General features: G+C 52.5%; 1 protein-coding gene across 4 annotated transcripts in view; it reads left to right on the forward strand.

Moving 5' to 3' along the window:
• PLEKHA7 (pleckstrin homology domain containing A7) overlaps window positions 1–15085 on the forward strand; it is a 244206-nt gene that overhangs the window by 222663 nt on the left and 6458 nt on the right. For all 4 annotated transcript variants that reach the window (XM_066365237.1, XM_066365245.1, XM_066365252.1 and 1 more), the window contains 8 exons: window positions 1562–1670; window positions 1820–2046; window positions 5442–5630; window positions 5728–5845; window positions 7949–8052; window positions 8592–8792; window positions 11650–11805; window positions 14706–14839. In XM_066365237.1, the coding sequence (XP_066221334.1) occupies window positions 1562–1670; window positions 1820–2046; window positions 5442–5630; window positions 5728–5845; window positions 7949–8052; window positions 8592–8792; window positions 11650–11805; window positions 14706–14839 (1238 nt within the window). The remainder of the gene's footprint in view (window positions 1–1561; window positions 1671–1819; window positions 2047–5441; window positions 5631–5727; window positions 5846–7948; window positions 8053–8591; window positions 8793–11649; window positions 11806–14705; window positions 14840–15085) is intronic.

The following is a 15085-nucleotide window of genomic DNA, read 5'->3' on the forward strand; positions in this document are numbered from 1 at the left end:
CTTGTACTCTAGGGAGGAGCTGAGCATCAAGTGCGTTATTTGCTTGTCAGCCCTGAGGATGCGTGCCAGGGTTTCAAGGGTGGAGAGAGCATGAGAGTCTGCACTCTGTTAGGAGGGGGGCCTTGGTCATCTGTTGTCATGGCTGTCGGATAGTGTTAGATCAGGGACTTTTCCGTGATTGGTCCTTTATTCATTCAACATACCTGTACTAAGCATGTGCTGAGAGCCTGCCCCTGGGGGAGGTATCAGGGAGCACATTGTCTAGTTGCAGAATCAGACGGGTCCCTAAGCATCATGCATGCGAGAGCTCTTCGGACTGAGGGTGGCTGTGTGCCTTGGGAGGAGGTGGGCATGTGATACCTTCTGTCCTCTCAGTGATAATTTAAAAATTGAACGAATACTCTATTTGATGTTTAGGCGACTCTATTTAAAGATGCCCTCGAGCCCTTAATCAGGACAGACCCTGCTTCCCTCTTCCTGGGGCTTCTTCCCAGCCGATTTCGGTGCTAACTTGTCAGAGTTGCACATATGGTCCTGTAGCCTGGCTCTTTCCCCATTACTTTTTTAAAATGACAGCTTTACCATATAATTCCCTTTTAAAGTATACAATTTAGTGGCTTTTAGAATATTCAGACTCATGCAGTTATCCCCACGATCAATTTTATAACATTTTCATCATCCCCCAAAAGAAACCTTGTACCTATTAACAGTTAGTCGCCCCCTCCCCACCCTCAGCACCCCACTCCTGCTCTAGCTGACCACCAGTCTACTTGGTGTCTTTATGGCCATTCCTATTCTGGATATCTTACATGAATGTAACCATACAGTACGTGTGGCCTTTTGTGTCAGGCTTCTTTCACGTAGCAGGATGTTTTCGAGGTTCGACCATGTTGCCGCGTGCATCAGTACTTACTCCCCTTTTATTGTCAGATGATTTCCATGGCGCATTATACTCTGAACTAAGCTTTAAATCCCAGAATTAGCTATATTTTTAAACATGCTCTTTATGTTCTAGGGAAGGCATGACCTCTAGTCCTTGCCTTCTCTTCTCCGACGCCGTGGTTGCCTAAGACAGCTCTATTTTTTTTTAATTGTGGTAAGCTATATACATAACAGGAAATTTACCGCCTTAACCATTTTCGGGTGTACAGTTTGGTTGTGTTAAGTGTGTTCACAGTGTTGTGTACCCATCTCTGCAGCTCTTCATCTTGCAGACTGGAAATCTGTACACCTGTGAAACAAAATCCCCCCTCCTCCTCTCCCCAACACCTGCCCGCCCCACTGCTTGCTCTCTGACTCTGACTGCTCCAGATACTCACACAAGTGGGCGCATACAGCTCTAAGGCCGTCTTTTTAAATTAGGTAGAACTAGACTAGGCAAGGCGGACCCGTGAGAGCTCTGAAATTTCTCTCGGGCCTCGGTCACCCTCCGTGGCTGCACGCTAGCCCTGGTGGGGTTTCCCCAGGGTGAGGGCCCCTGTCGGAGGTGACGGCACAGGTCCTAAGAAGGAACTTGGAAGGAGCTGAGAAGGAAAGTGAGCCACTGTCTCTTCTTCCTTAGGAGAAATCGCAGCTACAGAAGGACCTCTGGAGGATTGAAGACGTCATTGCCGGCCTGAGTGCGAATAAAGAGAACTTCAGAATCCTGGTGGACTCGGTCAAAAATCCGGGTGAGGGGGCTGTCTTCCTGGGGGCCAGTCCCAGGTGGGTGGGGTGGCCCTCGGGGAGGTCAGGGCCTCCTGGTGTAAGTCAGCTCTCTGAGGAAGCCGGTCCTTCCTCCATCCCATCCATCCTTTGTTTTTCCCTCTACGCCCCTTAGAGAGAAAAACGGTGCCTTTGTTTCCTCACCCGCCTGTGCCTTCGCTCTCAGCTTCTGAGAGCAAGCCGCCCCTGCAGCCCAGCCCTCCCACCAGCCCCGTGCGGACCCCTCTGGAGGTTCGACTCTTCCCCCAGCTGCAAACCTACCTGCCGTACCGACCTCACCCGCCCCAGCTGAGGAAGGTGACGTCCCCTCTCCAGTCACCAACCAAGACGAAGCCCAAAGTTGTAAGTATGATGACCAGCAGCTGAGTGCTCTTCCTCTCTGGCGGATGGTTGTCCCTCTCTGTCCTCAGGGCAGCTTCCCTCAGGGGATGTTTTTAGGGATATGTGGGGAGGTAGAAACTGAGTCCTGAGCCCTGAGAAGTCAAGGATTGGAGGGGCCCTGCCATTGGACCTCAGACTCCCAGTAGAGATAATCTAGCCCAACTCTCCCATTTTGCAGTTGGGAAAACTGAGGCCCAGCAGGAGGAGGTGACTGTAATGAGTAGGTGGAATCTGTGATCTGCACTGTGCAGAGAGGTGTGTGGCTGCTCCTTGCAAACCTACAGTTACACACACACGCCTGTGGACTATGAGCTTGTCTTAGCAGAAGAGTAGTAGCCTTATCTCACCTTCAGTCGAGCACTCTGATGGGTTAGAGCTGTGGTAGTCAACCTGGTCCCTACCTCCCACTAGTGGGCGTTCCAGCTTTCATGGTGGGTGGTAGCGGAGCAACCAAAGTATAAATAAAAAGATAAATTTAACTCTAGTAAGTTGTTTTATAAAGATTTATTCTGCCAAACTTAGCGAAAATTTTACATAAAGTACTTGGTGAGTAATTATTATTATATGCTTTAACTTGCTGTAACTCTGCTTTATGAATTTTATAAAGTAAAGTTACTTCCCTACTTTATAAATTACCATTACTGTGGAACTGGTGGGCAGTTAGAAAATTTTACTACTAACAGAGATACAAAAGTGGGCAGTAGGTATAAAAAGATTGACTACCCCTGGGTTATAGGATACATTTGACCTTCGAAATAACCTCATGGAGTATAGACAGGAAGGTCAGTATTCCCATCCCACAGGTAAGAGAACTGAGGCCCCAATGTGTTAAATCTGCTTAAGGTTTCCATATTAGTTCATTGATGCAATCCACATCTCCTGATCATTCTCTGCACCGTCTTCTCGGACACTCAGGTCCCCAGGTCAGGCTCGTGGCCCTTATGATCACCTGGGCCAATATCTTGGCTTGCCTGGCAGAGAGAGGGCCCAGGCTCTTAGCAGTGTCAAGGACAACTGGAAACTTTAAAGGAAAGAGAAGATGTGTTCAGGCACCGTGATAGCTCATGTCTCCAGGGCCAGGCCAGCTTTGGCTGGAGAGAATGAGGGGTCTGGTCCAGGTGACTGAGAAGCCATTGCAGAGGGGACCTTGAAAGGGGGACCTCCAGGACTTTGCTCAGAGGAGCTTCGCTTGGGCAGCATGTGTGCCTGGGACCTCTGACAAGGTTGGTGCACAGCAGCGACTTAAACACACGAGCTCCCACACCCTAGTCCTCACCATCTTCCTGCTTCCAGCCATGGCCCAGGGACCAGAGCTGGAAGACAGGTGCCAGGATCCAGGGGCACTGTGAATTTCTTCATCTTGAGATCCCCTTCCCAGTCCCAGGTCTAAGAGGCATGGAGCACCAACCACCGTACAGGGGGTAGAAATAGCAATATGAACAGGACTGGCTGGGAAAGATGGTTGCTGCCGGTTGACCGGGGCAATAGTGCTGGCCTGGGAGCCGGACCACCTGGAATCCTGCCCTTGTTCTCTCTGGGGCCTCAGACAGGCCCGCCCCCTCTCTGAGCCTCCTCAGTTTCCCCGTGTGCCCAGCAAGCAGCTCTGAACAGACCATCCGCGGGACTCCTCTTCACGGCTCGGTCCTCTGTGGCTCAGGGCGGGGCTTATCCTGGCTGGGTCAGCGTCAGGACCACCGGGATCTTCTCTCCCCTCCTCTAGAATGCGTGTGTGTTCACCAGTTTTAACAGTTCTCTAATTAGTATCGTTTGCTTATTTTATATATTAATATTTGTGGACTAATGGTATCCTGAAGTTGACATAAAACATGAATATATTATTTATCAAATAATAATAAAGAGACCACCCATGTTATACTAATATCCAGAAACAGAGCTTTGCAGCCACCAGAAGCCCTCGGGGCCTGTGGGTCCCTTCCCAGTGCCTGGCTCTTTCTGCCAGAGGAAACCACTGTCTTGACTTTTTGGATAATTTTCTTTTCTTTTTTTTTTTTTTTTTTTAATTTTGCTTCCTATGTTTGTGTCTCTAAATTCTTTAATTTTGCCTCTAGTTAATACTATTTATTCTTTTACATCTTGCATCTTTTCTTCAGCATTATGCTTGTGCGAGCCATCTATGTTGTTGCATTAGCTACAATCTTTCATTTTAATTTGGTTTAATTTCTTGAATTTAATTTTTTATTAGGTCATACTCTCAAAGGGTACAAAAGTCAGGAGATATAAAAAAAAATGTAATAAAATGTCTCCCTCCCACCCTCTGTCTCCAGACAATCTACTGGGGCAGTCAGTGTGTATGTTTATCTTTCTAGGGAGCTTTTAAGACCTTGGTGATTTCAAGATCTTGTCAGAGCTGGGGACCCGGCTACTCAGAGAGCCTTGGGGGTAACTTTCACCCAGTGATGACGCGTGTTGCATAAGAAGAATGCTGATAAACCTTTGCCAGGCCAGCTTGCAGCACTCTTTCCCAAACTCTGCAAAATTCTGGGAAACAAAGCAGAAGTAGAGTAAGAAAGAGAAAGTTTAGGAGGCAGGCGTCTCAATGGTCCTTTGTCCCAGGAGTAGGTGTCCATGGCAGTTGGGAGCCAGCTGTTGATCTGTAGAGAAGCCACAGCCCTCAGAGAGTGCCGTGGACCCGGCAGGGGTGGGTGGTTTAGGGGGTTTTGAGGAAAATAGCAGCATTCATCATCCTCAGGGAGTGGGCTGCGGGCAGGCAGTGGCCACCCGTTCTGCCCGCCCTTGTTCAGCCCCCGGGTCAGGAAGGAGGAAGTATTTTGTTACCATTCACACGTCTGATAGCGAGGACAGGAGGAAGTGGACTGTCCCTGCTCAGCTCTCCAGCCTGCTGAGGGGTCCCGAGACCGTGCAGGGACCGGGAGCGGCTCGGTCTGAGCACCGTGGAGCGGGCAGCCGTGTGTGTGAATAAAAGAAGCAGAACCGGATGGGAAGAAGGGACACAGAGAAGTGATACCCAGGGGGACGTGCTGTCGTAGACTCACCATAAGTGCAGAGCTGCCAGCCTGCTCCTCCTGTGGTGCATTCCAAGAGTGTGGACCCGGGAGATCTGAGTTCTGGATTTGGGGACAGAGTATGTATAGGCAGCATTATAAAAAATGGAAAATGTGTGAACCAAAGGGAAGAATGGGTTGGGAGCTGAGGTGTCACCTTCTGCACAGCTCAGCTATGGGAAACGTTGGCATTGTTGGACTGAGGTGGTTATGTTCTGCAGGCCCGAGGTGGCCTGTTCCGGCCCTTTGGGCCACCACTGTGGTGCAGCTACTCGGTGCCGCCCTTCCAGCTCCTTCTCACTGGGCGCTGGTTCTGCTCCTTTTTCTGATCAGGAAGACGAGGCACCGCCCAGGCCCCCGCTCCCAGAGCTCTACAGCCCGGAGGACCAGCCCCCCGCCGTGCCGCCCCTGCCCAGGGAGGCCACCATCATCCGGCACACTTCAGTGAGGGGCCTCAAGCGGCAGTCGGACGAGAGGAAGCGAGACCGGGAGCAGGGGCAGTGTGTGAACGGGGACTCGAGGGTGAGCAGGCAGGGTCCTGGGGTTGCCCACTGCGGGCGGGGAGCGGGAAGGTGGCACGACACTGGGCAGGTATGACAGCCTCAGACTCTGCCCACAGGTGGAGCTCCGGTCATATGTTAGTGAGCCTGAGCTGACCACTGTCAGTGGGGACATGGCCCAGCCTTCCCTGGGGCTCGTGGGCCCTGAGAGCAAGTACCAGACGCTGCCAGGCCGAGGTAAGGCAACAGTCCCCATGGAGGCTTTCTGGGAACCTCAGTGCGACCAGTCACTGCTCCCCAACCCTCACCCAGGACCTCACACCCTTCTGCCTGCAGCTGTGGGCCTTGGGCAGCAGCTGTCCGTGGGTTCTTGGCTTCAGGGAGGGCCTATCCATCCTTTCTCTGGCCCATAGCCTGATTCTCTTTATTACATCTGTCCCTGGAAATTAGGATTAATAGCAATTACTTGGCACTGTGTTGTGTGAAGCACTTTATAATCACTTAGTTAATATTCATGATAATTTTATGAAGGAAGTACTATTATCTTTGTTTTAGATAAGAAAACACCCCGGTCAGATAGCTCGGCTGGCTAGAGCATCCTCCGGAAGCACAGAGGTCAGAGGTCCTCTTCCAGTCAGGGCACATGCAGGAACAGATCGATGTTCCTGTCTCTCCTCTCTCTCTTTCTTCTCTCTCTAAAATCAATGAAATAAAAACATTTAAAAAGGAAAAACAAACTAGAAACAAGAGGTAAGAAAACTAGAGCTTAGAGAAATTAAGTGACTTGCTAATTAGCTGGTAAGGGATGAAGCCAGAGTCCAATCCCAGTGCTGGGCTCCGGAGCTGCTGGGCCCTGTGGCTGGGACGTGGGGTGACTGCATCAGCGTGGCCATCGCGGGCCTTGGGAGGGTTACTTCCTCTTCTGTGCCACTCTTAGACTCAATGAATCCTTCCTGTAAACAAGCACTTTTCAATTGGGCCTTCCTCTCACTACCATCCCCTACAACCTCAGGATGGGGATGGGGACAGACTTAGGCCTTAGGCTCCCTTGTACCTCAGTTTTCCCCATAGCCAGACCCTCTACCTCAGGACTCTCCATAGAGGGTGGCTTCCTGGAACCCCCGACTAGGGAGACTACGGTCCCTCCTCTGTCCCTCCTGCCTTTTTCTGGGTGTGGAAGGTCAAGTGCTTTCCCTCCGTGACCAGGTGGACACAGCCGTGGTTCCAGCACGTGGGGGGTCATGTGACTTCCAGCTCACTACACTGTCCCGACTTGCTGTGGCCTGAGCTGGTCCCTGCAGGGTGTGGGCTCGCTCTGGATTTTGCTGAGTTGGACCCATGGCAACACTTGGCTTTGTCCCCTTCATTCATTACAGCCTGGAGGTGTTTATCAATGGTAGAATTGGTGACATTGTGGGCCGAGTAGTTCTTTGTTGCTTGGAATTCTCTGGGCATGGTAGGACATTCATCATTTTCTTTCCGACGTGCTAAATGCCAGTGGTGTCCTCAGTCAGCGGAATGCTCATTTTCCGATGTCAAGGGCCACCCCTGATCAGAATTGCTGCTCGTGGAGAAAGCACAGGCTGTGGCACCAGCCAGCCCAGCGTGAGATGATTCCTCAAAGGCATAGGATCCAGACATGGGAAGCACGTGGTCAACAATGATCCTACCATGTCACCTTGGACAAATCTGAGCCTTAGATTGTGCGCTTCTACAATGGTCAAGTAATGCTTACTTCATAGGACAAGTGGGACAGAACCTGTGTAACAGTGCCTGACATAGTACATACTCGGGAGATGTGGGGTGTCTTCTTCTTTCCTTTCATTCATTTACTCATTTAGGCATTCAGCCGGGCACTGTTGAATTTACAATCTATGTAGTTAGGTACGTTGACACTGCGGTCAGTAACCAGTGAGTATACTGAGGGATACGGGGGATGACCGTGTCTGTGTGGGGCACTCAGGACCCTCCACGCAGGCAGGGTATTCAAATGGGGTTATGCAGGGAGCCTGAGAGTTCGTCTGAGGGAAGGGATGAAGTGATTCCTACCCCTCCACCCTTTCCATCTGCCAGGCAGCCTGGATCTTCTGCATGTGGAGAAGGACTAGGGTAGTCACAGATCTGTAGGGGCACTGTCCCCCGCTGGGGACAGAAGGCACCCCTGGGCTGGCCCCTCATCCTCTACCAGGGGCCTTACTCACCCAGGCCCTGGGGAGGAAGAAGAGGGGGTTACTGGCTGAGCCCTCGTGGTCCCTTCACGGCAGTGGGAGGTAATTAAGAGGGCCTGATGGCCTGTCCACCCCACCACAAATATACTTGCATTTCTCTTTCCTCACTAAGGGCTCTCAGGGTCCACATCAAGGCTCCAACAGTCCTCCACCATTGCTCCCTACGTCACCCTCCGGAGGGGTCTGAATGCCGAAAGCAGCAAGATGACCTTCCCTGTGAGTGGCCTGGCTTTCGAGAAGCTCACTGCTCCCTCATGCACAGAGGGAAGGGCTCCAAGGTGGATGGTGACTGGGCTTCCTGTGAGCCCTGGGGATCTCTGGGGTGATCTCTGCCCCTCCCGGGCTCAGGGTCCCTGTCACCATGTGCTCAGGGATGTCTTCCCCACTGCCTACCGTCATGCTGCCCTTGCCGTTTCCTGAGAACCCCTGCCCCCAACACACGTACACCTTTCTCCCCAGCCGGTCAGGCTTGCAAGAGGGGCCCGGGAAGCCTGCACCCTGGGTCCTGACTCCACCACTTGCTGCATGTATGACTGGATAGGCTTGGGCCTCACTGTGTGCATCTGCAGAAGGGGTTGCTACCCAGAGGGCCGAGGAATAGTGTCTGTGAGTCTGCTGAGAGAAAGTGGTTCTCTGTGGCCCAGAGGAGCCCAACTGGCTGGACTGTGTGTGTGTGAGAGAGAATAGAATGAAGCCAACAGCGTGGCTGCCCTGTGTCCCCAGCTCAGGCTCTGTCTCACCTGCTTCCTCCTCAGAGACCCAAGAGTGCCTTGGAGCGCCTGTACTCAGGGGACCACCAGCGGGGCAAGATGAGCGCGGAGGAGCAGCTGGAGCGCATGAAGCGGCACCAGAAGGCCCTGGTCAGGGAGCGCAAGAGGACGCTGAGCCAGGGAGAGAGGATGGGTCTGCCTGCGTCTCGCTACCTCAGCCACCCACTCCCCGGAGACCTCGGCTCAGTATGTTAGGAGGGTCCAGGCAGGCGGGGCTGGGACAGGGAGCAGAGCTTCCCCACGTCCCCCAAACACAAGCGTGTCACACCCCTGAGAGAGTGGTTCAGAGAACACCTCATGAGGCTGTTTTGTCCACTGACTGGGACACATGTGTGACCTGGTCCGAGGGTGCCCGGGAAGCAGAGCTGGAGAGAGGATGTCACTGCAGGAGTCTAGGAGCCTGAGGAAATGTCTGGTCAGTTATCTGAGCCGAGCTTGAAAGAGGCCTTTGTAGGCATGCGGAGTCTCTCTGCTGAATCAAGGACTTGGGAATATGTACTTGGTTCAAGGATGGAAGGAGTAGAGGAGGAGGAAGATGGTGATATGATTTGAGGAGGAAGAGCACAAGCCCACCAGCCTCCCAAACTTCCAAGCGGATGCCCTGTGGGGCGACTGAGCAGAGGGTCACGCCCCACAACTCAGGGCTGTGGTTTCCCACCACACCGCTTGTGGTGCTCACAGTCCTCATGGTGCCCCAGGAGAGCCAGGGGGTTTGTGCTGCCCCCTGGTGGTGCTTCCAGGCACCGCACCCTGCCCATGGTCGCCTTAGGTCCCTTTTGGATACATGCCATTTTTTTTCCCTATTATTTGAAATCAAGTGTTTCCCTAGACCTCTAGCCTGACTCTTCTTTCCCTAATTCGTCGCACAAGCTCTTTTGCTTTTAGTGTTACCGCTCATTGCCTCTCTAATCCTGCCTGATTGTGTTTACACAACCTTCTAATTTGCATTGAACATTCTCTAACTGGCCTGTGCTCTTTGTTACCAGGCTTATAATAGCGGCTCTTGTCTCCATAGCCTAGCGAGCACTCCCATGTGTGACTCACCTTTCTGCTGCCCCCTTTATGCAGGCCTACTTACTCATAATTCACTCATCCCAAAGTTGCCCCACTAGACTGAGCCAACCTGCCACCTGAGGGCCATGGTCACTGGCAGAGGTCTGGGCATTATGAATTTATCAAAGTTCATGTCTTACATCTGGACAGTAGACACGGACTTCAGAGATTGTACATTTGAATAAATTCTATCAAGTCTAAGGTGGTTTGGGTTTAATTCCTTCAGCCCCATTGCACAATTTCTTATGGAAAACTTTCTGTGTTTTTAGTATTTAATAACTTGAACCGATGGCAAAATATATTATGTTCTATATTCAGAGGGCCTCTTTGCAGCTGTTAGCTCAGACACCAAAGGGTTAGTAAGACCCAGGACACTCATATCCTGAAAAGCTGCAAAGCCAGTAACTTTTAAACTTTATAAGCAAATGTCATGTGGGGTAGCACTGACCTTTACAACCTGATGTCTCAAATGTAGAAAGGTTATCTTAAAAAACCGTAACTTGACTACCTTGTAATTTTTCTCTTAAAAAAGAAAAGACTTGTGTAAGTCTCTGTATCGACGCCAATAAACGTGTTGCTTAATGATAATGGATTGGCGTGGTTCTTCCCCAGGGTACACCGCAGAGCCTAGTGAACCTTTTCTGTTTGTGGAAACAATCAGGCTGGGTTTAAATGAGGACTTCTCGCTCTATTCGGGGCACACGTGAGAGTGTAAGGAAATGTGCTTTGTCTTTGTGAGTCATTAAATTAATTTTCCATACCTGAAATGTCAACTGCCTAATCCTTTCATACTGTGATTGGAAACCTAAGAGCAGCGATGGCTTGGAATAAGGATTGAGAGCTTGTGCATGAATGGGTGAAACGAGCTGATCATGGCTGGGGGTTTGGGGCTTGGGAGGGATGTGAAGGGTCGTCAAGAGATAATCGTGACCACTTGGGGCTCTGTCAGGTGGACGTGGTGGGAGGAAGGAGGTGACCTGGCATGGAGAAGCATCATATTGGCTTCTGCTCAAGAAGAGAGAGGCTTTGAGCCTATTCCCTTCCCTCAAAGCCTGCGCAGTGTTGACGGCCTGTGCAGCTGCGGGCCTCACAGCTGGTTGCGGGGCCTGCCTTGGAGTTGCACAGTTATGCTTGGATCTGAAAATGTCCCGTTAGATATCTCTCTATGGGGAGAGCCTTGTTACCAAGTTGAGACTGAGGAACAGCCTTACAAAACGTTGCATTTGGTTTAGCATTTTAATTTTACATGGTTTTGTTTGTTTTATAACTTAAAGAAAACTGTTGCCCCAAATAGATGCCGTGACACACAGCAGTTTATCTGCTTTACTGACCCTAAGCTGCTCCTGCTGGGACCTCCCCCGCCCCACTGTGGGTGTAGTAGGCCCACCGCTAAGGGTGTCCTGTTGGGCGTACCCATTACAGAGGCTCCTGGCTATTCCTCTTGCTTCCCAGGGCCTCAAAGGGCTTGTTTCTTCCATTACTTCTGAGCCGGGACATATGGCCCCTGAACCAGAAAAGCCTTCCACAACTGTGGGGCAGCAGAAGGGGCACATCCCTTCTCCAGAGTTCTCCCAGGATGTTTAGGGGTCACCTTCTTGGATCTGGGAGTCTCTTGTGTCTCTGGGGACCGCTGTGAGTCTAATGTCATGGGTCTTTGACCTGTGCCCTGGGAACACATGTTTGAACCCTCAGGGGACCTAGATCAGAAAGATATCAGCCCTCCAGAATTAAGCCATGTGAAAGGGGCGGAGGCTCCATTCTCCATTACTCAGACAGGTACAGCTTACAGCAGCCACTGTCATAAAACTGCTGCCGCATTTTAGAGACAAGGAGGTTGAGGTCCATGATCACACAGCTCTTCCCTAAGGAGTCACGGGCCCATCTCCCCAAGGACCCCAGGGCCTGCAGGACCCTTTCAAAGGGGGCCAGCATGGCTCCTATGGCCACAGTCAGGAAGTGACTGCGTTTAACCTTCTCATTCTGTTGCCAGTGGAAGCGCGAGCAGGACTTTGACCTGCAGTTGCTGGACCGCGCCATGCAAGGGGAAAGAAAGGATGAGGAGAATGGCTGGTTGAAAGTACAGGCCATGCCAGTCACTGAGCTGGACCTGGAGCCGCAAGACTATGACTTGGACATCAGCAGAGAGGTGAGGGCAGGGGCTCCCTTCATGCTCCCCCAGGCAGCTTGCCCTCAGGCTCCCGGCCTGACCCACCCTCCCAGTGGCACAGGGAGGCGGGGGGTGTCCTCAGTGGGGACAAGACTGGGCTTCTGTGTGGCCCAGGAGATAGACTGGATAGCAGCTTGAGGCAATAAAAGGAGCCCCATGTTTTGATGCAGGTTCAAGTCTATCTCTAATTTGGGGAAAGTCATTTAACTTCTCTGTGCCTCAGTTTCCTCAATGGTAAATGGATTGTGATGAGGATTAACTGACTCCTTGTGTTGCCCAGAGGATTAGCAATAATCAGAAGGCCATGAGCACAGGGTCTGGCATGTAGCAGGCATGTGATGAGGTAGTTTTTGTTAGAGAATGCAAAACCTGGGATCGGCCTGGCAGCAATCAGACTTGGGGAAAATGGGCAGTTTTGAAAAGCACAGGTGAGATTTCCAGCCACTGTGGAGGCTAGACCTGCATAGTTCTGGTCTAAATTCTTCTGGTGCCCTCTGGTGGCTCCCATGCATCATGACCAGCAGGCCTGGGGAAGCAAGTAACCCCTGGATTTCTACAGATCAGGAATGTTATACCCAGGAGAGAAAGGAAATCAGAGGGTGACAGACGCAGTCTTCAAGACATAGGGTGGTCTCCTGTGGCCTCTAATGTGTCATTTGTAAACTCCGTAAAGCAGAACCTAATAGCTGTTTGGTTTACTTCTGTTCCCTTAACACTGGGCTGATACATAGTGGGCGCTCTGTTAATATTTGCTGAATAGTGGCTCTGTTGAAGGAAACACAGTGGCCCACAGATATCTCAGAAACATCTGAGTGAGGACTAGCTAGCCTTGAAGCTGCAGGAGAGGAAATACTCTCACCATATGAAGGATAGAGTTAGCAGGTGTGGGGGGCAAATTGACGCCCCTAGAGGAGGAGTTTCTGGGGTGGATTGGGACTCCAGGGGTTACTGAGTTCCCTGCCCTCAGAGCTTGTGCCTCTGGCACCTCGGAAACAGCCAAAGGCCTCTGCTTTCTCAGGAGCACAAAAGGAGCTTCTGCACGCTGCCCTGGCAACGACCGAGCACTCTGCAGTGTCCTCGCGGGCCTGCCAGCCAGGGGAAACCCTTATCTCTAACCTAGATCCCTCCTGCTACAATGTAATCTACTTCCTTCCTCTGGATCTGCCCTCATTGGGAACAACAGAAAAGAGCTTATTTCTTGCCACCTTTTACCAGAATGAAAGGGCTGCGTGGGTTTAAATCCAAGTCCAAATTTGCCCTGGGATTGGATTTAGCTTGTTTTTAGAAGCTTCGACCAACCTCATTTTAATGTGCTGTTGCAGCTCAAGGAGGAAAACATTCCCTGGGGTGTGCAGACCTTGCCTTGAGTGGTCTTAGCCCAAGCGAGGCTTTCCACACTGAGGTTGCTACCAGGTTCGTGGGAAAGACTGGTGGGCAGGAGGCCATTTTCCTTTAGGGAGAAATAGATAAGCATGGCTGCCTCCTGTCTAGATCAGAGGTGCTTTCTGTAGGGACAGAAAACACTATCACCACCCAGTCATCCCTTCATCCACACACCTGCTCACCCAGTCATCCACCACCCATCCATCCACCCATCCACCCACCCACCCACCCATCCATCCATCCACCCACCCACCCATCCATCCATCCATCCATCCACCCATCCATCCATCCATCCACCCACCCACCCATCCACCCACCCACCCACCCATCCACCCATCCACCCATCCACCCACCCATCCACCCACCCATCCACCCACCCATCCATCCATCCACCCACACACCCATCCACCCACACACCCATCCACCCACACACCCATCCACCCATCCACCCATCTACCCACCCACCCATCCATCCACCCACCCATCCATCCACCCATCCACCCATCCACCCATCTACCCACCCATCCATCCACCCACCCACCCATCCATCCACCCACCCATCCACCCACACACCCATCCACCCACCCATCCATCCATCCACCCACACACCCATCCACCCACCCATCCATCCATCCATCCATCCACCCACACACCCATCCACCCACCCACCCATCCATCCACCCACCCATCCATCCATCCATCCATCCACCCACACACCCATCCACCCACCCATCCATCCATCCACCCACACACCCATCCACCCACCCATCCATCCATCCACCCACCCACCCATCCACCCACCCACCCACCCATCCATCCATCCACCCACACACCCATCCACCCATCCACCCATCTACCCACCCACCCATCCACCCACCCACCCATCCACCACCCACCCATCCATCCACCCACATACCCATCCACCCATCCACCCACCCACCCATCCATCCACCCACCCATCCATCCACCCATCCACCCATCCAAGGAGTAATTGCTGAGGGGCTACTAAGTGCCAGATCCTTGTGCAGACAGTGGGGAGACAGACAGACAACAGGAGGGAGTGACAGGGTCGGGGGTCAGGGAGCCCCCTTGAGGTGGGGTTGGGATGACGAGGCAGAGCCAATGGAGTAGAGGAAGAGCATCCCAGACAAAGGACAGCGCAGGGCAGAGGCCCCCAGTGGGTCAGTGTGGCTGGAGAGGCCGGCCAAGCCCGATCCCACTGAGGGGGCAGTAAGGACGGTCATTTCTACCCTGGGGGCTTCTGGCCCAGTTACTTTGCCTCCCCCCTTCCCTCCTCTCACCTGTAGGAGATTGTTCAGTGTAGTGGAAAGAACATGGTTTTGGGAGTCGGACCCGGTTTTTTGATCCTGACTCCACAGTGAACTGCCATTATGATCTGTGCTGCTTTGTGGTGGGGACAGGATGTGGGAGCAGGCCCTGAACCCAAATCTCTGAGCCTCCCCCAACCCCCCACGGCCTCCTGGCCCTCTCCTCAGCTCTCCAAACCAGAGAAGGTCTCCATCCCTGAGCGTTACGTGGAGCTGGACCCTGAAGAGCCGCCCAGCCTGGAGGAGCTACAGGCTCGATATCGCAAAGCCGAGAAGATCCGCAACATCCTCACCCGGTCCAGGTCAGCCCTCCCGCTGCCCAAGGACTAATGGCCCGCTTGGCCCGACCCCACAGTGTCAGTTGAGTGGGCCCTGGGCCAGGCTGGCTAGGGCGAGTGTTCCGCCAGCTTTCTCCTCATTGGAAAGGGCGGCAAGCCGCCAGCAGATCACTGAGGAAGCTGGCCTGGGAGGGTCATCTGGGAAGTCCTGAAACGTGGAAGGCCTGCCCTGTGTCCCCTGGCCCTGGCAAGTGTGGGAGCAGAGCAGAG

This window comes from Saccopteryx leptura, chromosome 1, assembly GCF_036850995.1.
Source record: "Saccopteryx leptura isolate mSacLep1 chromosome 1, mSacLep1_pri_phased_curated, whole genome shotgun sequence".
Classification (NCBI taxonomy): Eukaryota; Metazoa; Chordata; class Mammalia; order Chiroptera; family Emballonuridae; genus Saccopteryx; species Saccopteryx leptura.